Here is a 24,643-nt window from a genome sequence, read left to right on the forward strand (position 1 = left end):
TCACCAGTCAGCCCAGGTCGGCTCATGTCACCCCGCTTCTCATTGGCCTCCACTGGCTTCCTATTGCCGCACGCATCCGATTCAAGGCCCTAGTGTTGGCATTTCAGGCTGCTAAGGGGACTGCCCCACATTACATACAATCCCTGATCACTCCCTACTCCCCAGCTAGACCACTCCGGTCTGCCAGCTCTGGTCGCCTTACGATTCCCTCTCTACGGGCACCTGGCGGTCGAGCTGCACGTTCACGCCTGTTTTCCGTTCTGGTTCCTCAGTGGTGGAATGACTTGCCTACCACTGTCAGGATAGCAGAATCCCTCCCCCTATTTCGACGCAGACTCAAAACACACCTCTTCAAACTCTACCTTAGTCCCCCCTCCTGATTTACCCCGCCCCCCCCTTCTGATACCCCTATCCCTGTCTAACCCCCCCCCAAAAAAAATTACACTTAAGTGTTCCTGAGCAAGACACTTAACCCCCAAATGCTCCTGACGAGCTGGTCGGTGCCTTGCATGGCAGCCAATCGCTGTCGATGTGTGAGTGTACGTATGTATGAATGGGTGAATGGAGAAGCATCAATTGTACAGCGCTTTGGATAAAGGCGCTATATAAATGCCTGCCATTTACCATTTACTTGCTGAAGACCAGACTGGAGGCAGATAGACCCCAAAACAAGCAGGAGCTGAAGAGGGCTGCAGTACAGGCCTGGCAGAGCATCACCAGGGTAGATACCAGCACCTGGTGATGTCTGGGTCATAGACTCCAGGCAGTCATTGATTGAAAAGGATATGCAACAAAATATTGAAAATGATTACTTTATTTCATCTTGTGCTAGTTGGTCCAATTACTTTTGGTCTCCTAAAAATGGGGGAACTGTGTAAAAGGGGCTGTGATTCCTACACCGTTAACCCAATATTGCTCTCTCGGCAACAACACGGCTGTGGTAGCGGGTTTGGTCTTTTGTGTAACCTCAGCTGAAACCCAAATTTCCTGCTAATCTGTTCATGCACATCACCGCTTACCGCCCACTCGCAGTTGTGGTTTCTCATGCAGTAGCTGACATCCTGTTGAAGCAGAAGACCGCCAGGTGCTTGTAGTGAGGGAACCATAAGGCGACCAGAGCTGGCAGACCGGAGTGGTCTAGCTGGGGAGGAGTGATTAAGGATTGTATGTAAGGTGGGGCAGTCCCCTTAGCAGCCTGAAATGCCAACACTAGGGCCTTGAATCGGATGCATGCGGCAATAGGAAGCCAGTGGAGGCCAATGAGGAGCGGGGTGATATGAGCCAACCTGGGTTGACTGGTGATCAGGCGGGCTGCAGCATTTGGGACCAGCTGGAGGGGCTTGATGGCACACGCTGGGAGACCGGCTTGAAAGATATAAAAACAGACACGTTTTATTTTACTTTTTCTTGTTTTTCTTGTCTCTCTCTTGGTAGATAATGGTGAGATATAGACGCCCTTACAATTGAAGCTTCATACTCACCAGTGTAAATGGTAAATGGCAGGCATTTATATAGCGCCTTTATCCAAAGCGCTGTACAATTGATGCTTCTCCATTCACCCATTCATACGCACACTCACACACCGACGGCGATTGGCGGCCATGCAAGGCACCGACCAGCTCGTTAGGAGCATTGGGGGGTTCGGTGTCTTGCTCAGGGACACTTAGACACAGCCCAGGCAGGGGATCAAACCGGCAACCCTCTGACTGCCAGACAACTGCTCTTACTGCCTGAGCCATGTCGCCCCACCAGTGTGATGCCAGGAAGGCAGCTGCTGCCCCCAACACTGCAAACAGCCGGTCGGCCAGCGGGTTCAGCTCAGCCAACCACAGATCATCTGTACATACCTCTTTGCAGGCCGTTCTTCTTTAATGTATTTGAATTAAATCTGTATCTACGTCACTGAGTTTTGGTAGTTCGCGAATCTGGTGGAATTTTTCACGTTCTACAAGTTGCCACCTTCCAGGCGTCTCTGAGACAAGGAAAGTCCTGAGCCACTCCCACATATCAAACATACTTCTCATGCGCAGTAATGCAGTTGACTTTACAATGTTACCGGCCTTGTCTTTTTTCTAAGGTTTTTAATCTCCTCTCCCTGTCTGTTCTTTCCTATAGGTCTACAGACCGTTCGTTTTCTATACGCCAGATTAGCAGGCTGTAATGAGAACATTTTAGAACTTCTTACACGTGTTGAGAAAATGAAAGGAAAACATAGGTAAATAACTTGAAGGGATTAAGAAAAATCCAGGCGTTCTCAAAAAACTGCAAATCGACATTTCAGATTACCATTTTATTACATTCAGCATTTGACTGACTGATTTTTTATTAATTTAAAACAAAAAAAAAACCTGTTTTCACTTTGAGTGTAAGAATATTACAGCAATTTAGAAAGAGTAGCATGGCTACTGATTTTGCTTACCCAGCAGGTGAAATCCAAATAAACTACATTCTTAACAGTCTAAAATTAAATACAGAAATTAACGTTCCAGTACACAATATATTTCTCTGAAAGACAGGAAAATAATTTCATACTTATTACATTACATTGGACTTTATTTTCTGACTTCAGTGGATATGACAGGCAGTGTAAATATGTTGGCAGAAACATTCATGAGAAAAACATTTATAGGAATATACTACATATGATTTTACTAAAGAATACACTTGAAGATTTTTCCAAGAAAAGAGATTAAATGGTTTAATTATTATATTTTTATCTTTTTGTTGAGAAATAGTACAAGTTAGCACATTTACATACATTAAATTGCCACATTGAAAATGTGAATGTTTTACCCCATCTTGTGCATTTTCCTCCACATTGTATTTTCCATTGCACTTTTCATGACTAAAATTGATTACCAATTGCCAAAATGCTATTATTATTATTATTATTATTTTAAAAAAATAGATTTTGGATGTTTCCCTTTTTCTCCCAATTTGGTAGCCAACTGTACCCTTTCTAATCCAAATAGTGTCTAATCCAAATAGATCTGCTAACCCTGACAAGTCCCTCCCTCTGGAGCAGTGAGCCAATTATGCCGCTCCATGAGAGCAGGACCGGGAATCGAACCCCGGTCCTCAGTGTGCAACTGCAACAAACTGCAACTGCAAGGCCGTGCGCAGACATTTTGGGGGGCAGGGGCACTCACCCCACCGACGCGCACTATTCCCACCCCAATGTTGCCACACCACCGCCAACCATAATCACACACCATGCTCATAACATGGGACCTGTTTAAACTATACTGATCAATCCATTCCATAATCACACACTAGGTTCATAACATGGGACCTGTTTAAATTTTACTGAAACGCATTATTCCATGAAGAAACCACAGATTTGATGCAGACCTACTCTGACATACTTGATACATAAGCCCCCTGAATTTTGGGGTTTCAAAACTTTTTCTGTTTTAATGTTCTGTATCATTCTGCATATATTTTATAAATGAGATGGTAAAACTACTGAACAACAGTTAGATTTTAGTCACGTTTTTAAACATCACACTAAGAGGAAAAGAGACCACAGTATTATATTCAAAAGAACGTGTGCGCACACACACACGCAACATGCACAAGACAAAGCTAAAAATCTATTGGTCATACAAATCCACCCCCCGCCCCCCCCTAAACGTAAAGACTAAATGTAAAGTTCTACACGTGGGAAATAAAAATATAAGGCAGGATTACTTTACAGGGGGTACAAAATTATGTGGGGGGTCATAGTTGACCAAAGCCTTTCAGGTTCTAGTCAATGTGCGGTAGCAGTAAAAAAATACCAATAGGATGTTAGGATACAAAGCCAGGAGTATTTATTATAAGTCCAAGGAAGTTATACTCACCTAACCTACTCCTGTTAGACCACACTTGGAGTACTGTGAGCAGTTCTTGGGACCACACTATAAGAAGGACATAGAGGCACTGGAAAAGGTTCAGAGAAGGGCAACCAGATTGATTCCATGTATAAATATAAGAGTTACGATGATAGACTTAGGGTGCTTAATCTCTTTAAGTTTAGTGAAGTAAGGCTTTGGAGGGATTTGATTGAGGGTTTTAAATTTATTAAAGAGATTAACAAAGTCAGGTTGAAGCAAGAGAGGACACAAATGGAAATTGGCAAAGTAGAAATTCCGCTTGATACGTGTTAGATTCTATCTAGCTTTTAGGCAAATTAGGCAGTAGGCACTTTTCGGGGTAGGAAAAGGCGAACTTTACCTTATGTTATGTTACGTTATGTTTCTTAACCCACTTATCAGTAGGTCAAGCTAAATTCCTGAAGAATTACTCATTGCCAAGGAAATCGCACACAATATAGGGTTAACCATAGATAATGAATATAAGCATCTGTCATTCATTTTAGCTTACATTTACATTTACATTTTTGTCATTTGGCAGACGCTTTGAATCCAAAGCGACTTACAAGTGCATAGGTTCTTCCACAAGTTAAAGCATCACATCCATAACTAGTAAAATACACATGAAGTGTTGTTCTAAACATGCAGTCATCATAAGTACAATTTGTTAAATTGCCCTGATCTTCCACAGGACGGCAGGCAGCGATCCATGCCATCCTTTTCCCGTCTCTTTGATTGCTGCCGTACGTTTTTATTGTCCGGTTCAGTGGTTCCACCATTTCTGGTCCTTCCATCCGCTTGCTTCTAGCCCAGAGAGCAAACGTATGTCAGTTCTCCCACCCAGAACCATAGGTGGAAAAGCTTTTCTACATCTGGCAGGCGAAGGGCTGGTGCTTGAGACAACTGCTCTTTTAATCCAGTGAAGGCCTCTTCCTCTTCAGGCCCCAACTCCAATTTTTCACTTCCTGGTTTCCCTCCTTTCAGCATCCTCTGCAACGGCGACACCAGCTCCCCCAAAGTCTTGTACAGATGATCTGTAGTAATTGGCTAGGCCCATAACCTGTCTCAGTCCAATTACTGTAGTACTGCAGTTACTGCAGGGCGGCCTGTAGCGTAGTGGTTAAGGTACATGACTGGGACCCGCATGATCGGTGGTTTGAACCCCGGTGTAGACACAATAAGATCAGCACAGCCGTTGGGCCCTTAACCCTGCATTGCTCCGGTGGAGGATTGTCTCCTGCTTAGTCTAATCAACTGTACGTCGCTCTGGATAAGAGGCTCTGTATTTGTCAGCACATCAGCTGAGGGAGTCACTCCGTAACTATCCTCTGTTTATTGGGATACCAGTAACCGGACTATCCTCTGTTTATTGGGATACCAGTAACCGGACTATCCTCTGTTTATTGGGATACCAGTAACCGGACTATCCTCTGTTTATTGGGATACCAGTAACTGGACTATCTTCTATTTATTGGGATACCAGTAACCGGACTATCCTCCGTATCAGAGTAAAAAGTCCCAATAGTTATGTGAAATGAACATACATTTGTAACAAATGAAAAATAACAAAACACTTAAATCAAATAAATATTTTGTAAGTTAAACATTTTCGTTAACATTTTCTTTAAGCACTAAAATATATATGGTAATTAGCGCAATGGTTTTATCAGTCCTTTATTTACGGCCCCTCACTAATCACTAAACTACCAAAAACTATGCAAAACGTAACTATCTGCATCATAAAATTGCATATTTGTAAGTTGTGCATGACGGAGATAACGTTGTTTTAATGATAATTACATTTGTTATAATTACTTTCAATAACAAATAAATAACAAAATACCAATACTAGTACTAATACTAATACTAATACTAAAATACTAATACCAGCCAAAAAAAGGCACTTTTGTGACTTTAAAGTTTGCCTTTTTTGTGCCTGGTAAAATGGCCTCCATAGGACCTCCTCACTCCTTCTGAACCTCCATATCCCGATGCACAGAGAGCGATGGATCTTCTCCCATGCATCCAGCTCGGTCTTCCACAGACTGGCCTTCCCACGGATGACCTTTGACACTTTGCTCTTGTCCCCATTGGCCAGGCTGATGCTGTCCTTGCAGATGAAGAAGAGGTCCATGCCGATGAAGAAGGATTTGAAGCCAATGGACCCCACCCTGGCAGACTTGCTTAGGGAGAGGGGAGTGCCCTTAGCCAACTGCCTGATATTGGAGAGATCGGCCGCCATGTTGGGGACGGTTTGGGCAGCTTTGACTCCCACCTTGACTGCACTCGAGGCCACCTCTTCGGCTCTGACCACCTTTACGGCAGAAGCACAATCCACTAAGACATCTATCCCTTTAGTCACGCCACCTGTGGTTTTGGCAAAAGTCACGACATCTGTCTCAAAATCCAGCACATCTGGCACCGTGTTGGGTATAATGCACCTGGCCGCTTGCTCCAGACACTCCAGCATAGTCTCCACGTCTTCAAAGTAGCTCTGGAAGATTTCATTGATCTTCTTCCCGTGGTGAGTGTTGACCGATAATTCGGTGATACCTGTAATTATGCTGTTCACGCCACTGGTGACCCCCAATCCCGTGCCGACCATCGTGAAGGCCAGCGATGTCCCCAACGTGACAGGGGCCAGAGCCAGGCCCGCGATGGATGCAATGCCTCCCACGAGGCCCACACTGCTGCCCGCCACGCTGGAGATGCTGGCCCCCATCTTCATCCTGTCCAGCTGCACAGCTTCTTCCTCCAGAGCATCCAGGAACTGCTGCATCCTGGAGCAGCGCTGGCTGAACAGGCCGATGAACCGCTGGGCTGATCCCCTGAACAGGTAGGTCATCCTGAAGTGCCGGTCTGATCTGAGGAGGAGAGGTTTCACGATGAGCCAGGGCTCCAAAACATTTTACTTTACACAATAGATCTCTGGGTAATTTGTCCACTCCCTTCTTGTATTACATTTGTATTACATTTATTTCCACAATATGATAAAAATACATCCACAATTTTTATTTACATACACTGCAGTCTGTAAGTACATGGAAAAGCCTCAAAAATAATATGGCCAGGTTACAGTTTGCAAAAACGTACAGTAAAAAACCTCTAGTGATCTGTAACAAAATTGTATGGAATGTTAAGTTATGAAAGAAGACAGTGGGGAGCAAACCATACTGGAGACAAATAGGCCCCAAAACAAGCAGGAGCTGAAGAGGGCTGCAGTCCAGGCCTGGCAGAGCATCACCAGGGTAGATACCAGCACCTGGTGATGTCCATGGATCATAGACTTCAGGCAGTCATTGATGACAAAGAATTTGCAATAAAATATTGAATATGATTACTTTCTTTCAGCTTGTGACAATATGGCCAATTACTTTTGGTCCCCAAAAATGGGTGAACTATGTGTAAATGTGACTGTTATTCCAACACCTTTAACCCAACATGGATGTAAAAACCTTTAAACGTTTGTTTGAGTACAGCGAAAACAAACCAAAAAAATGTCAATGTCCAAGTACTTACGGACTGCACTGTACATCAAATGCCTTGAGATTAAGGATAGGCCTTATAATTACGGCCAGGAGTCTTTTGTGAAGGAAGTCACTGATACTGGGAGTTTTGCCATTTTTTTGTGTGTTCCGTGACGTTCCCCTTTTTTTGTGTTTTTCAGCAGTTTCGGATGGGAATTCTCAACAGTACCGCAACCTTCAGTGTATAGCCTCATGCCAATTACGGGGAGAAACAAATGTATACAGATTCTGGAATGAGCAGAGATCAAGATTTCAGTTCTTGTCAGCTGCTGTAATCAAATGTTTCCCCTCCCTGACACCAGTGTTTATACACAGTGGTCCTTCCCTTGTTACGGTAACATCATTGACAACTGGCACTCCATCAAAGACTCAAACCTCACAATGTACAACATATTTTTCCAAAGCAAACTTAACTGACGGTAAGGATAAGAATAAGAATGTTTTATTTTAGTAATGCAATTTGAGCATGCACTTTGGGCAGCCTGTAACCTACAGGCTAAGGTACATGACTGGGACCTGAAAGGTTGATGATTCAAGCCCCAGTGTGGCCACAATAAGATCCACACAGCTGTTGGGCCCTTGAGCAAGGCCCTTAGCCGCACATTGCTCCAGGGGGTTGTCACCTGCTTTGTCTAATCAACTCTGTCCTTTCTCTTCCAAGAACAACCTTCTTGACACCCATCAGTCTGGCTTCAGACCTGGCCACTCAACGGAGACAGCACTCCATCCACTTCCCGGTGGATGTCAGAACAGCAGAGTCTCTGACCTCCTTCAAGCGCAGACTGAAGACCCATCTCTTCAGGCTATACCTTTACCTCCCCAACTCACAATCACCGTGATTAGCCTTAGACCGTAATGGCACTTATGTACAGATATCGTTACTTGTATAGGTATTGTTGTTTTTATTGGCTGTTGTATTGTTGTCTTCTAGCTGCCAACTGTGCTATGCTAGTTTGAAAGTTGATTGTACTCTTCAAGGGTTCTGAATTTCTGTATGTTTACACTAGGACTCGGAACAGTACTGTCCTCTCAGGTCCACTTTTGCACTTGCACTTTGTTGTACGTCACTCTGGATAAGAGCGTCTGCTAAATGCCACGTAATGTAATGTAATGTAATGTAACTCCTTGCTGCGCGAGCAGCCTCTCTCTCCTCGGTCCTGATTCTTCTAGACCTCTCTGCTGCTTTTGACACTGTGGATCTCTCCATCCTCCTGTCCGCCCTGTCAGCAACAAGGATTTGCGGCACAGCCCTGAACTGGATTGAGTCCTACCTCTCAGGTCGCTCCTTCCAGGTTGCCTGGGCTGGTACAGAATCGAAACCTCAGCCCCTTGCAATAGGAGTTCCCCATGGCTCAGTTCTTGCTTCTTTTTTCTCTCTACACTAGATCCCTTGGCCCTGTTATTACTGCTCATGGTCTGTCCTACCACTGCTACGCTGATGATACCCAACTACAGTGGGAGCAATAATTATTTGATCCCTTGCTGATTTTCTAGATTTGCCCACTTACAAAGAATGGAACTTTGTAAAATTTTTATAATAGGTACATTTTAACATTGAGAGACAGAATATCACAAAATAATCCACAATAACAACATCATATACATTTAAAAAATGTATTATCTTACTTTTGCATGGTATCCCCTACCAATCAGCAATAATTCTGGCTCCCACAGACCAGTTAGTTTTCCATTAAGAAGCACTCCTAATCTCAACTCATTACCCAAAACACCTGTGTCAACTCGTTACATCGTTATGTAGCTGTATAAAAGACACCTGTCCACACAATCAATCAGATTCCAACGTTTCCACCATGGCCAAGACAAAGGAGCTGTCTAAGGACATCAGGGACAAAATTGTAGACCAGCACAAGGCTGGGATGGGCTACAAGAAAATAAGCAAGCAGCTTGGTGAGAAGTTAACAACTGTTGGAGCAATTATTAGAAAATGGAAGAAACACAAAGTCACCGCCAATCTCCCTCGGTCTGGGGCTCCACGCAAAATCTCGCCTTGTGGGATATCAGTGATCATGAGAAAGGTCAGGGATCAGCCCAGTACTACACAGGAGGAGCTTGTTAATGACCTGAAAGCAGTTGAGACCACAGTCACGAAGAGAACCATCAGTAACACACAACACCATGAAGGATTAAAATCCTGCTGCGCGTGCAAGGTTCCCCTGCTGAAGAAGGCACATGTACAGGCCCATCTGAAGTTTGCCAAAGAACACCTGGATGATCCAGAGGAGGCTTGGGAGAAGGTGATGTGGTCAGATGACACCAAACTAGAGGTATTTGGCATCAACTCGACTCGCCGTGTTTGGTGGAAGAGAAATGCTGAGTACAACCCCAAGAACACCATCCCCACTGTGAAGCATGGAGGTGGAAACCTTATGCTTTGGGGGTGTTTCTCAGCTAAGGGGACAGGACAACTTCACCGTATCGAGGGGAGGATGAATGGGGCCAATTTTGGGCGACAACCTCCTTCCCTCAGTGAGAGCACCGAAAATGGGTTGTGGATGAGTCTTCCAACATGACAATGACCCAAAGCATATAGCCAAGGCAACAAAGGAGTGGCTCAAACAGAAGTATATTAAGGTCCTGGAGTGGCCTAGCCAGTCTCCAGACCTAAATCCCATCGAAAATCTGTGGAGGGAGCTGAAGCTTCGAGTTGCCAAGCGACAGCCTTGGAACCTTAAGGATTTGGAGAGGATCTGCAAAGAGGAGTGGACCAAAATCCCTCCCAAGATCTGTGCAACCCTGGTGAAAAACTACAACAAACGTCTGACCTCTGTGCTTGCCAACAAAGGTTTCTCCACCAAGTATTAAGTCCTATTGTTCTATGGATCAAATACTTATTTCATGTGAGAATATGATATTAAATTTATAAAATGTATATGATGTTGTTATTGTGGATTATTTCGTGATTCTGTCTCTCAATGTTAAAATGTACCTATGATTAAAACCTACAAAATCAGCAAGGGATCAAATAATTATTGCTCCCACTGTATATCACACACAATGAATTTACTGTAAAATGTCTCTGTTGACATTAAACCTCAGTAAGGATCAGGATGTACTTACCTGATGCACGTCAGGTCAGTCAAATGTTCATACATGTTCTGAATGGCTTCGTTGGTCAAATTCGGGCATGGGGCTTTCTTTGTCCTAGGAAGAATGAGAAAAATCCAGCAATGAATTTCAACGTGTTTGGTAAGTATAATGGATTCAAAAATAATGCCACCAACAATCATTCCACGATCAAAGTCACTTAGATCACATTTTGTCCCCATTCTGATGGTTGATGTGAACATTAACTGAAGTTCCTGACCCATATCTACATGATTGTGTGCATTGCACTGCTGCCACACAAACGGCTGATTATTATACTAACTTATTCATGTGATTATCTAAAGTAAAAATGATCCAAATAAAGTCTTCAGTGAGTGTATATTAGTACTATATGTATAATGTGTCATGAATGTAAAACTAATAACTGATACGGTCTGTATACATTAAGACACAATACACAGTGCATCCGGAAAGTATTCACAGCGCTTCACTTTTTCCCACATTTTGTTATGTTATAGCCTTATTCCAAAATGGAATAAATTCATTTTTTCCTCAAAATTCTACACACAACACCCCATAATGACAACATGAAAGAAGTCTTTTTGAATTTTTTTGCAAATTTATTAAAAATAAAAAACTAAGAAATCACATGTACATAAGTATTCACAGCCTTTGCTCAATACTTTGTTGATGCACCTTTGGCAGCAATTACAGCCTCAAGTCTTTTTGAATATGATGCCACAAGCTTGGCACATCTATCTTTGGGCAGTTTCGCCCATTCCTTTTTGCAGCACCTCTGAAGCTCCATCAGGTCGGATGGGGAGTGTCGGTGCACAGCCATTTTCAGATCAGATGTTCAATCGGATTCAAGTCTGGGTTCTGGCTGGGCCACTCAAGGACATTCACAGAGTTGTCCTGAAGCCACTCCTTTGATATCACGGCTGTGTGCTTAGTGTGCTTTGAGTCTTTGACAGATGAACCGTCGCCCCAGTCTGAGGTCAAGAGCGCTCTGGAGCAGGTTTTCATCCTGGATGTCTCTGTACATTGCTGCATTCATCTTTCCCTCAATCCTGACTAGTCTCCCAGTTCCTGCCGCTGAAAAACATCCCCACAGCATGATGCTGCCACCACCATGCTTCACTGTAGGGATGGTATTGGCCAGGCGATGAGCAGTGCCTGGTTTCCTCCAAACATGACGCCTGGCATTCACGCCAAAGAGTTCAATCTTTGTCTCATCAGACCAGAGAATTTTGTTTCTCATGGTCTGAGAGTCCTTCAGGTGCCTTTTGGCAAACTCCAGGCGGGCTGCAATGTGCCTTTTACTAAGGAGTGGCTTCTGTCTGGCCACTCTGCCATACAGGCCTGATTGGTGGATTGCTGCAGAGATGGTTGTCCTTCTGGAAGGTTCTCCTCTCTCACAGAGGAATGCTGGAGCTCTGACAGAGTGACCATCGGGTTCTTGGTCACCTCCCTGACTAAGGCCCTTCTCCCCCGATTGCTCAGTTTAGACGGACGGCCAGCTCTAGGAAGAGTCCTGGTGGTTCCGAACTTCTTCCATTTACGGATGATGGAGGCCACTGTGCTCATTGGGACCTTCAAAGCAGCAGAAAGTTTTCTGTACCCTTGCCCAGATTTGTGCCTTGAGACAATCCTGTCTCGGAGGTCTACAGACAATTCCTTTGACTTCATGCTTGGTTTGTGCTCCGACATGCACTGTCAACTGTGGGACCTTATATAGACAGGTGTGTGTCTTTCCAAATCATGTCCAATCAACTGAATTTACCACAGGTGGACTCCACTTAAGCTGTAGAAACATCTCAAGGTTGATCAGTGGAAACAGGATGCACCTGAGCTCAATTTTGAGCTTCATGGCAAAGGCTGTGAATACTTATGTACATGTGATTTCTTAGTTTTTTATTTTTAATAAATTTGCAAAAATCTCAAAAAAACTTTTTCCACGTTGTCATTATGGGGTATTGTGTGTAGAATTTGGAGGAGAAAAATGAATTTAATCAATTTTGGAATAAGGCTGTAACAAAACAAAATGTGGAAAAAGTGAAGCGCTGTGAATACTTTCCGGATGCACTGTATATGCACACATGCAGAAACACAGGGGAAAGGCTTCAAGGGGTGAATGTATTGGGGGAAATATTTCTGCTTACCTATAACTCCTTACCATTCCAAGAAATGATATACTTCCTGAACTGGAAAAAAAAGAAAATATCAGCTGTGAAAATTGTGTCCAGTATTCCTAAACTGATTTCCATCACTGATTCTAGAGTCTGTCTGCACTCTACAAATGCAAAAGGGCCATTCCATGTCAACTCCTCGAGGTTGTACCACAGCAACTCTTTTTCTCTTTTCCTCTGTCTTGATAAGGTAAGGGAGCGGGATCCAAGGTCCAAACGCGACCAAGTTGGGTTCTACAAGTCACAAGACATGAGATAACCGCTGAGTGTTTTCTGGGGACGTCCCAAGAGACCAGGGACACACCCCAGAGGAGGAAGGGGTAAACCATAAAGGGACTCCCCGACAATTTAGGCAATGAAGAGAACAACCTATAACAACCGGTGGACAATTTTAATCTAAGACCTTTGAGGGAAAACTTATGACATAGGTAGCGTACGCAAACTGTGCCAGGGAGGAAAACTATGCAGGCTCCCAACAGCAATAAAGCATACCTACAACCTGGGAACGGCAAAGTGAACACGAGACAAACAAGACATCCCGTCTCCTAATCCACTGACAGAGTGGGAACACAGGCCCTAATACTAGAATACACAGAAGCATTTAGAATTCAATTTGACTGAGGAAGCAGTCTTACCAACATCCATCCATTATCTGAACCTGCTTATCCTGAACAGGGTCGCAGGGGGGCTGGAGCCTATCCCAGCATACATTGGGCGAAAGGCAGGAATACATGGTTGGTTGGTTGATGGTTTTGATGGTTGATCGACGTGAGAGGACGCTGGCGCTGCTTGTTCGCCGCTTCTCCGTTCGACTGAGATTCGTATTGTGTTTCGTAGGTTATTTTGTTTAGTTAGTCTAATTAGCATTTGTTCCTAGACCTTTTTTCTCGTCTTTTTATTTATTTTTCCACGGTTGCAAAAAAGATCGAATCATCCGACCGACCTACCTGTGGCTGCTACCGGAGCTATTGCTACCTCCAGCTGTTAACACCCGGGGTTCATGCTGCCTCTGGACCCGTTCTTTTCACCACTCCAGCTGGGTCTGTCTGCCCACATTGCTGCCGTACCACCGGACAACCACTTGACGAGGTATCCCCCAGACAGCCTCCCTGCTGTCTTGGTACGGTTAGTCCTTCGTCGGCTGGGACCGTTGCCTCTCAGTGAGCTCCGTGGCTAGCATTTTGTGCTAGGACTGCTACTTCCCCTTGGCTGCTGCCTTTGCCCCAGAGCTAGCTAGCATAGCTAGCCTTCACTTGCTGCTAGCCTGGGATAGCAAGCTGAGGTCTGGCTTGACTGCAATTAAGCCCTTTTCTGTCTGGCATGCTTGGGACTGTCCTACTCTGCTTGAGAGCACTCTGTCCAGGAGTGCATCGCCTGCGACCACCTGCTGAAGATGTTAGGCAATCGGCTAGCCTCACTGTACTACCCACTAGCATAGTGGAGCTACCAATTAGCGTCTGGCTAACGGTTAGCAGAGCTGGCGTTTCGCTACCTCTCGCCCTGGATATCATGCGCATCTGCTACTCTACCTCTCAACTCCACCAACTCAACATCCCCATCACCCCTGGTCATAACTATATTTCAAAAATCAAAGAACACGGACTTCTCCGCCGGCCTGGCTATATCCACCGAAGCTGCCGACGAAAGTTTGCTGTCTGCTCTGGAAATCCCATCCCCTCGCTCTGGTCCACCCGGCGTCCAGCAGTGACGTCACGATGTCAACAAAACAAACAGCACGTGCACCCGGACTCTCTGAGAACCTTAGCCAAGGTTTCTCATGCCACCAAAAAATCATCCCATCTCACCTGTGCACTTTTCAACACCCGCTCACTTAATCTCAAAGAACTCATCATCAGTGAATTTATTAATGATAATAACCTGGACTTCATTTTTCTCACTGAAACCTGGCAAAAACCCCTGGACTACTTTTCACTAAATAAAGCAACCCCCCCTGGTTATGTGTACATGGACAAGCCTCGCCTGGAAGGGAAAACTGGCGGTGGAATTGCTGTCATCCACCGCCATGAAATAAAAACAACTCAAGTTCCCATCCAGGCTCCCACCTCATTTGAATCCCTCTGCTTAAAAATATTTTCTCACCCAGCTCTGTGCCATATCCCCGTCTACACTTCTGCTTGGCGATTTCAACATCCACATGGACTCCACCAAATGCATAACAGCAATAGAACTACTGGAAATTCTCACATTCTTCAACATCACCCAACACATTGATTTCCCCACCCACAACAAAGGCCACACTCTGGACCTGGTCTGCTCCTCTGGCACCACCATCAGCCATATATCCTGCATCGACCTCACTTCCACTGTGTCTGACCACCTGGCCATCACCTTCCACATGGATACCCCCTCCCCCTTGGATAAGCAAAAGCGAACCATAACCTTCCGGAACCTCAACTCCATAAATTCAGCTTCTCTGTCCACATCCCTCTCCAGCACCATTTCTGACTCCTCCTTCAACCAGACCGTTTCCCCCACCGATCTGGTTAACATCTACAATAACTCACTCTCCTCCTGCCTGGACCAGCTCGCACCCACCCAAACACGTTGTGTCTCCTTCACCCACACTGCCCCCTGGTACACTGACGAACTGCATTGCCTCAAAAAAAAGGGCCGTCAGCTAGAAAGGCTTGCTAAAAAAACTGGATTAACCATACACAAAGACATCTACCAACAACACCTACAGCTCTACAAAACCACCCTCAACTCCTCCCGCTCCTCCTACTATTCCGGCATCATCCAGTCTGAAAACAGCAACCCCAGAGTTCTCTTCTCCACCATCAACAAACTGCTCAATCCCATGGACACCATCTCACGCTCTTTCACCGTTGATAAATGCAATAACTTCCTCTCATTTTTTGATGACAAAATCAACACTATCCACAACCAGCTGACCATCTCCCCCCCCCTGGACCTCAGCCTGAGCCCCCCCCCCCCACTCCCTACTCACTCCTTTTCCACATTCCTTAACATCTCCACATCTGACCTCTCCTCTGTAGTTGCTGGTATGAAGTCCTCAACCTGCTCCCTGGACCCCCTCCCCACCTCCCTCCTTAAGGATTGCCTCTCCACACTCTCCCCACTCATCACCAAAACGGTTAACGCCTCCCTCTCCTCTGGTTCAGTTCCCCCTCCTCTAAAGTCTCCCCCAACAACTACCGGCCCATTTCCAACCTACCCTTTCTGTCAAAAATCCTGGAACGTGTTGTCGCTACTCAAATCACCACCTACCTGCAATCCCATAACCTCTTCGAACAATTTCAATCCGGTTTCCGCTCCAAACACAGCAGAGACGGCCCTCATCAGAGTCACCAACGACCTCCTGCTCTCCTGCGACATCTGTTTACTCAACATCCTCATCCTCCTCGACCTTAGTGCTGCATTTGACACCATCAACCACCCCATCCTCCTTTCACGCCTCAAATCCACCCTTGGTATCACTGGCACTGCCCTTTCCTGGTTCACCTCCTACCTTTCCGACAGACATCAATTCATCTCCATAAACAACTGTAAATCCGTCACAACCCCCATCAACCAAGGTGTCCCCCAGGGCTCGGTGCTTGGCCCCCTTCTGTTCATCCTTTACATTCTCCCCCTTGGACAGATCTTTCGCCGCCATGGCCTCAATTTCCACTGTTACGCAGACGACACACAGCTCTACCTCCCCTCCAAAACCATCACTGCTACCACTCTCTCCACCCTCACCACCTGCCTGTCTGATATTAAAACCTGGATGCAAACAAACTTTCTAAAACTCAACTGCAATAAATCCGAGATCCTTATCATTGGTCCAGATGCCCTCACCCGCTCCACTCGCAATTTCTCCCTCAACATCGACGGCTCTATTGTCACCCCCTCCACCAAAGTTCGTAACCTTGGTGTCATCTTCGATCCCACCCTCTCCTTCCAGTCCCATGTCAACCAAATCACTAAAACAGCCTTCTTCCACCTCCGCAACATTGCCCGCCTCCGTCCCGCCCTATCCCAAACTGCTGCAGAGACACTCATCCATGCCTTTATCTCATCCAGACTCGACTACTGCAATAGCCTCCTCTACGGTACCACCTCCAAAATCCTTAAAAAACTGCAATATGTGCAAACCTCTGCTGCCCGCCTCCTCACCAGAACCCACTCCAGAGACCACATCACCCCAGTCCTCCATGACCTTCACTGGCTCCCAGTCAAACACAGAATTGACTTTAAAATTCTCACTACCACTTACAATGCCCTCAATAACCAGGCTCCCCAATACCTCTCCGACCTCCTTCAACCTCATGTCCCCACCCGCTCCCTCAGATCTGCTGATGCCAACCTCCTTGATTTCCCCCACAGGAAAACCAAACGCACCTGGGGTGACAGGGCTTTTTCAGTCGCTGCCCCCACTCTCTGGAACGCACTGCCACCCCACATTAAGACAGCCCCCACCCTTTCCGTGTTCAAAACGTCCCTCAAAACCCACCTATTCAGACTTGCTTTCCCCACATTTTAAATCTCCCTCTAGCCTTAGCTGTTGTTTTAATCCAGCCCTTTTTAGCCTTTTAACTTTTGGTTTTCTCTCATAATAAAGTTGTTTGTTTTGTTTTGCTCCCTTTACATTTAGTTTTTGTTCTTAATCTTTCCTCTTTTTAGCCTTTTTATTTATATTTTTTCTTAATAAAGCTGTTATTTTTATTTCTTTTGTAAAGCGTCTTTGGGTACCATGAAAACCGCTATATAAATTTGATGTATTATTATTATTATTATTATTACATCCTGGACAGGTCGCCAGTCCTTCACAGGGCACACACACCATTCACTCACACACTCATACCCACAGGCAATTTAGACTCTCCAATCAGCCTAATCTGCATGTCTTTGGACTGTGGGAGGAAACTGGAGTACCAGGAGGAAACTCACGTGAACACAGGGAGAACATGCAAACTCCGCACAGAGAGGCCCCGGCAGACGGGGATTCAAACCCAGGACCTCCTTGCTGTGAGGCGGCAGTGCTACCCACTGCACCATCCGTGCTGCCCAGTCTTACCAACATTTACAATTTAATTTTACTGAGGAAGCAGTCTCCCAACATTGTTCTGCCCTCAGAATTATTTTCACTATTTATGATGTTTTAAGTCATTAATTTTGTATTAGAGTATTTGCATCACACACACTCAGTCAGTAACAGTTCTACAGAGAACCGGACATTTATTTTGAAGTGTGATAGCGGGTTGCATGTTTGTTTATATCCCTAGTAATGGTAGTTACTGCAGCAGAAAGATATGGTCGCTCACACGGTGAACATTGTCAACTTTCTCACGCTCACGAAAGCAATGGCTGTAAGTTTCACAGTGTGTTTCATGATATAAACAAACATGCATACTTAGCATAAACGTATAAGGTAAAGTTTGATGGTTTATTCTACTGGATAGTTATCCGTCCGTTAATCAGTTAATGTAATGTGTGGACTCGCGTGTACATGCTAGCAATTGATAGCAGGCTAGTCTATTGTTTATGTGAACGGGCTCATTTTCGGCGCGTAGTTTACGTTCATATATCAATAGCTTTTATATCAATTTGGCTTGCTGTTTAACTGTGCTAACGTAGACTAGGCTACATAACGCAAAGGGAGAACAGTACAAACATTTACAACTTAATTTGACCGAGGAAGCAGTCTTACCGACATACATTTTAATAAACGACAATATTTACAATTTAATTCTCCTGACGACACAGGCTTACTTTTAAAAAGGAGACGGGAATACATGAAACACATTAACCCACTAATTTAACAGGAATACTAAAGGCCCGGACACACCAAACCGACGGTCAGCCGCAGAGCGCCGACAAAGATCGCCTCGCGTCGATACGCGTCGTTAATGTTCGCTGTGCCGAACACACCGCAACGACGGTCCGCCGACGGCCGAGTTGCACGTACGTTCTGCGCCTGCGTGAGAGGTAATAACTCTCCACACCAGCAGGTGGCGGTAGTCTGTATTTCAAAAAATGGAAACCGGAAGACCGGGGAATGCGTTTGCATTGCGTTGGACTTAGAAGCAGCCATTGTCTCGCTCACAACAAACAGTTTGCAGCAATTTCCTTGTTCTCTCGCTATTGAGTAATACTAATCGAAAATTATGTCTGGTAGTGATAGTAACTTTGGAATGGCTTGCTTTCATCGCTTCCGTTTCTCTTCTCGTGCACTGATTCGCTAGCTGGACAGCCAATCAGAGAGCTCTCTCATCGACGGCTCCGGGGGCTCCGACGCCGATTCAACATGTTGTGCGGGACACACCGGAAAGACTCAGTTTGGTGTGTCCGGGCCTTAACACGGAGGTAGGAAGTGTACACAAAACAGTGACGGGGACCTCAAGTCATGGAACCCCAAGTTTATCAGTGAGTTCGCAAAGCTCTCCTCTGAGAGGGGTGATACTCCCAACAACCATGCACACCACTTGAATTTAGGAAAGTCAGCAACCACAGCGATTCACCAGACAGTCGACTAGGCTCAACAGACCGCGCAGGAGACTTACGAGAAAGCGAGCTAAAAACATGAGCAGCACCAAGGGTCTCCCGCACGGAGCCCTGGGCTAACGGGGGTTCACAAAGCTCTCCGCTGAGAGGGGTGAACACTCCAGAACACGTGTCATTAACCTTAGTGTGACGCATAACAGATCGGCACTAAGAAGGAAACGAAAAAGCATAAGCCACCCGGGTATGAGGTTCAAGCGAACGTAACCCGACTACACCATCCGCCACCGGTTACGAACAGCGACTTAGTGCTGTATATCCAGTGACCGAAAAAGACGACAACCACGAAAACAATGCATTGCGACAAAACGCAATACCTCCCTATACTAAAGTAAATGTCAAATGGCTGCCAAATGCATCAAAGATTCCATCTAGCGGTGCAGAAAGGTAATGTCGAGCCAAATCCCTACCAGAACCATGACAGATAATGCTGAGACATAGACCTCCTGAGAATTGAAGCTTCATACTCCATTTTGTTTAGCCATTTAAAATTTGCTGGTGTGATGATGAAAGACATGTCATTACAAAAAATGAGGTCCAAAATTTAAGAAATTTGTATTTACAGGTAATCTAATATGTAAAATTCATATCTAACCTACATCTACTTTTGTATTGGAGATATTTAGTTACTGGTGACCATTTTGCTAGGTCATATCTCAAAAGTAAACAGTATTTTTCGTGTAATTTTATTCCTAAATTAGAGTCATCTAAGAGGACTTTCTCACCGTGTAAGGATAAACACATTACTAATAACATTAGCTGACCCATGGAAAACATTTATTTGGCCATTTTTGGCCCATTTAGAGCTGACCAATGTCAGAAATTTCATCCGACCCTCCAAATAAATTGAAGTTACATCCTTCATCTTTCATACATGGTCGACATTGGCTCAGGCAGTACGAGTAATCATCTGGCAGTCAGAAGGTTGCAGGTTCGATCCCGCCCTTGGTGTGTCGAAGTGTCCTTGAGCAAGACACATAACCCTCAAATCCTCCTGACGAGCTAGTCAGTGCCTTGCATGGCAGCCAATCACCATTGGTGTGTGTGCGTGTATATGAATGGGTGAATGAGAAGCATCAATTGTACAGCTCTTGGGATAAAGGCGCTATATAAATGCCACCGATTTACCATCTCAATCAACTTTTCTTGAAACATTACTCAGTGAGTTTTGCTTATAGTTGCAGTAATGGGACAGCTAATGGTTCCTCTTCATAATCAACATTTAATTTGGCATTTTATACTTAATAAATAAATAAATAAATAAATAAATAAATAAATAATCACATATAAAACATTTTAATTACATTGTGAAGTGGCTTGGTAAAAGTGGAAGGTATCAATGATCTGCTGAGGAATCAAGGAGAATGTCGATATGATTGAAACAATAAAAAATACCTTTTCTGGAGCTTCTCACACAACTCCTGGGAAACCTTCAAGTATTTGTCCAGCTGGAAAGTCAGCAGGTCCACGTTCACCAGGCTGGGCATAAAGAATTTGCCGTCGTCTCTCTTGAAATGGATCAAAAGCGGACAGGCTCGCCTGGCGGCGGTGATGACTGAACGAACGGCATCAGCGCTCACCCCCTCAGGGAGCTGGCACACCGGATTCTCCTCCTCGAAGACGGAGAGCGACGTGACCGCCAGCATCTCCACAGCCTCCAGGAACGGGGTCAGCTTCTCAAGCCCCTTCAAGGTGTCTTGGAGCAGGCATCCCAGCTCCTTCTCCAGCTCCTGGGCTTTACTGTCCGCAGTCCCCTTTGTGATGTCTCGCATCCTCTTCAGCTCAGACTCTCTATGTAGGAGCCATTTTGAGTGTCTGTCGCAGAACTCCTGCACCGTGTGAATACAGCCCATGGTGTCTGAAATGTAGCCAGCAGCCAGCTGATCCAGTTCCTCCCTGCAAGGCATTGACTCGGTATTGAATGATTGAAGTAACAAGGAACAAACAAGACACATACTTTATTGTACACTTTATTCATTGAACAAACAGTTAGTAGCTTCAGTAGTGCAGTTACAACAGCCTGGCACCTCAATACACTGTTTGACATTGGCATGGAAATTTGGCACATTTCACTTGGGACCCCACCCACATAATCAGCTGTGCTGCTCATCCCACAAATGCATGATCCTGGCAAATGGGACACTATTGTAAAAGGCAATTAACAGGCTTTCCGATTTTATAAGATATGGTACATACAATGTATTCTCAAACACAGAACAAAAAAGACTGTATGAGTTAACGGGGAATATTGGACACCTTTACTTATCTCACCGTGTATGGTCCATGATTATTGTCTGGAGCTCTTGTTCAGCGCTGTCCTAACTCGAACTTCAGCAAAGTTGAGCAGCCTCGTCTGACTGGAATCTTGTTCTGCCACCTTCCGTAATAAAATATGAGCGAGTGCAGTAGAAGTTTAATATCGCTGACAAGAAAAAAATAAAGAGCATGAAAACGAAACCTAGGTTGGATAAAACATTATCCGTTAACTGAAGTAAACATTAAACTACCGTGGCAAAAACACGAAAACGTTCAGTGTCACATTCAATCGAAGACCAAGAGCAACATATTTTCCTATAGGGTAGTGCTATTATTTTCCACCACACTACATTGTATTCTATGCTGTAGGCTACATTTATTATTTCATAAAAGATATAAGCTTCCTCGACCGCACGCAAATCTGAGATGAACTTACTTCTCCAACGGCACTCTAAGCAACAACACGGCGGTGGGTTTCAGTTGAATGAAAAATTGAAAAGCAACCCAATCTCCTATATGATACTGCTACCTTGGGCTGGCCTTTGAAAGTGAAACTTGTATTTATGTTGCTGACTTTTATAGGTTTCACTTTCCCAGAAATTCTGCTGTTATCAGAAAGATGCGCCTCCAGAGCCAGCCCTTTCTTACCCTCGGTGATGCCGGTGATTTCCATGTATACATTATGCCCATGCGTCTTATAATGAACGTGTATTTCTTGGTTGTTTTACTTTCTCTACATCTACACTCTCATTTGAAGAGTGAGCAGACATTTTAAAGACATTCAACAACAATCAAAATAATACATTCTGGGTAAAATCTACTCACAACAGGTATTACACATACAGTGCTTCTAGGTGATGGTTGGTAACAATTTTTGGTACACACTGAAGGCAGTAGGCAGATATTGTTCTAATGAATCAGACAGTATTATACACACCTGGTTAAACATTTCGAATGAAAGTACACTAAGTGGCAGTTTTTTAAATTCTTGTTCTGGGTTTTGTGTTGGGCGTTGTAAAAAGAAAAATACAGGTACATCCATCAATCATAAAAACAGACGAACACCTTTATGTAATGTGGTGACCCGCTAGGAGAGAGGGAGAGGGAGAGGGAGAGAGAGAGAGAGAGAGAGAGATGGGTGAAAATACTGCTTTTTTTTTTATTTTATTTTTTACGTGCCTTCAGGGCACTTCACAAATCCAGCACCGACACGTGCTTTCTTTTCTTGCACAAAACCATAAAAGAAAAGAAACAAAAAAGAAAATAAGTGTCCAAAAAATTAGGAACTCCAAGGTTGGGAAAACTCTAAAGAAACCGGCATTCATTTAGCCACGTTCATCCGCCTCGAATCCGCCTTTGGTTCGCTCTGTCCCGGCGGTGCCCTGGCCGCTGAAGCCGTCCCTCCTCGCCTAGTCGCCCGCCTTTGATGCCGTCTAGGCTCAGAGAGAGGGTCACCCTGGCGTTGGTGTCCTTGCACCGATACATCCAGGTCAGGGGGGCATGATCAGTGATTAGGATGAATTCCCGGCCTAGGAGGTAATACTTAATCTTACCAATTGCCCATCTGATGGCCAGGCACTCCTTCTCCACTGTGCTGTAGTTTCTCGTGTTTCAGGAGCTTCCGGCTGATGTATGTGATGGGGTGCTCCGTTGCGTCTTGTATCTGTGACAGGACGGCTCCCAGTCCTGTCTCTGAGGCGTCGGTCTGCAAGACAAATCTCTGTGCAAAGTTAGGGGTGGCTAACACCGGCTCCTGTCCCAGGGCAGCCCTCAGGTCCAAGAAGGCCCGATCTGCCTCCTCCGACCATTTCACTGTGTGGCCTTGCTCTTTTTTTGTTAAGTCGTGTAGGGGGGCTGCTCTAGACGTGAAGTCTGGGATGAACTGCCTATAATATCCCACTAGTCCTAGGAATGTGCGAACTTGCCTCTTGGTGGTGGGTCGTGGCCAGTGCACGATTCCGTCCACCTTCCGGCTCTGGGATCGTACGCACCCTCGTCCCACCGTGTGGCCTAGGTAATCGGCCTCCTCCAGGCCCAGGCAGCATTTAGCGGGGTTAGCCGTTAGCCCAGCCTCCCGGAGCGCCCCCAGCACGGCCTCCAGCCTCCTCAGGTGGCTCTCCCAGTTGGCACTGTGGATAACAATGTCATCAATATAAGCGGCGGCATACTCCCTGTGGGGCCTCAAGTCCATGGACTCCAAACGGCAGCACTCTGTACTGGAACAGGCTGTCCGGGGTGGCGAAGGCCGTCTTTTCCCTCGCCTGGGGGGTTAGGGGCACCTGCCAGTACCCTCGGGTGAGGTCCAGGGTGCTGATGTATCTGGCTGGTCCGAGCCGCTCGATCAGCTCATCGACTCGGGGCATGGGGTAGGCGTCATATTGGGAGATTTCATTGAGTCTCCGGAAGTCATTGCAGAAGCGCCAACTTCCGTCGGGTTTTGGCACCAACACTACCGGGCTGGACCAGGCGCTTTGGGACTCCTCAATCACCCCCAAGTCTAGCATCTTTGCCACCTCCTCCCTGATGGCCTGTCTCCTGGCTTCCGGGATCCGGTAGGGTCGCAGCCTTTGGAGGGTGTGTCTCCTCCCTACTTGTCGGATGGTGTAATTGACGGGCCCAGCTTTGGCCACCACCTCGTAGGGGCCATGCCATTTGGCCAGAAACTTACATTCATTCGTGGGGATCAGGACCATCACCTTGTCTCCGGGCTGGAACTCACGCACCTGGGCATTCCGGTTGTACAGCCTGGCCTGCTCTGCCTGGGCCTGGGTCATGTGCTCCTGGACCATCGGCCAGATGCGCGCCATCCGTTGGTCCATGTCGACCACATGCTCCACCAGGGAGCGCTGTCTGGACGGCTGCTGTTCCCAGGCCTCCTTGGCGAGGTCCAGGAGCCCTCGTGGCCGCCTCCCGTAGAGTAGCTCGAAGGGGGCATACCCTGTGGATGCCTGGGGGACCTCACGTATGGCAAACATTAAATACGGCAGTAGGTGATCCCAGTCCTTACCGTCGGTGGTTATCATCTTCCTCATCATCATCTTCAAGGTCTTGTTGAATCTTTCCACCAGCCTATCCGTCTGGGGGTGGTAGACCGACGTCCTCATTTGTTAGATGTTTAGCACTTTGCATATTTCCTTCATTACCCCAGACATGAAGCAGGACCCCTGGTCAGTCAGCACCTCCTCTGCTATCCCCACCCGGCTAAACAGCAGGAAAAGTTCTCTCG

The 24,643-nt window shown here is 45.7% G+C and overlaps 1 protein-coding gene across 1 annotated transcript in view; it reads right to left on the reverse strand.

The window, feature by feature from the left end:
- LOC133114968 (uncharacterized) overlaps nucleotides 1-21,068 on the reverse strand; it is a 31,951-nt gene extending 10,883 nt beyond the window's left edge. The window contains exons 1-2 of the mRNA XM_061224670.1: nucleotides 20,557-21,068; nucleotides 5,780-6,718 (exon numbers count right to left, since the gene is read on the reverse strand). Of these exons, the coding sequence (XP_061080654.1) occupies nucleotides 5,780-6,718; nucleotides 20,557-21,068 (1,451 nt within the window). The remainder of the gene's footprint in view (nucleotides 1-5,779; nucleotides 6,719-20,556) is intronic.
- Between the last annotated feature and the right edge of the window lie 3,575 nt (nucleotides 21,069-24,643).

The sequence above is a fragment of the Conger conger genome, chromosome 16 (assembly GCF_963514075.1).
Source record: "Conger conger chromosome 16, fConCon1.1, whole genome shotgun sequence".
NCBI classification, from domain to species: Eukaryota; Metazoa; Chordata; class Actinopteri; order Anguilliformes; family Congridae; genus Conger; species Conger conger.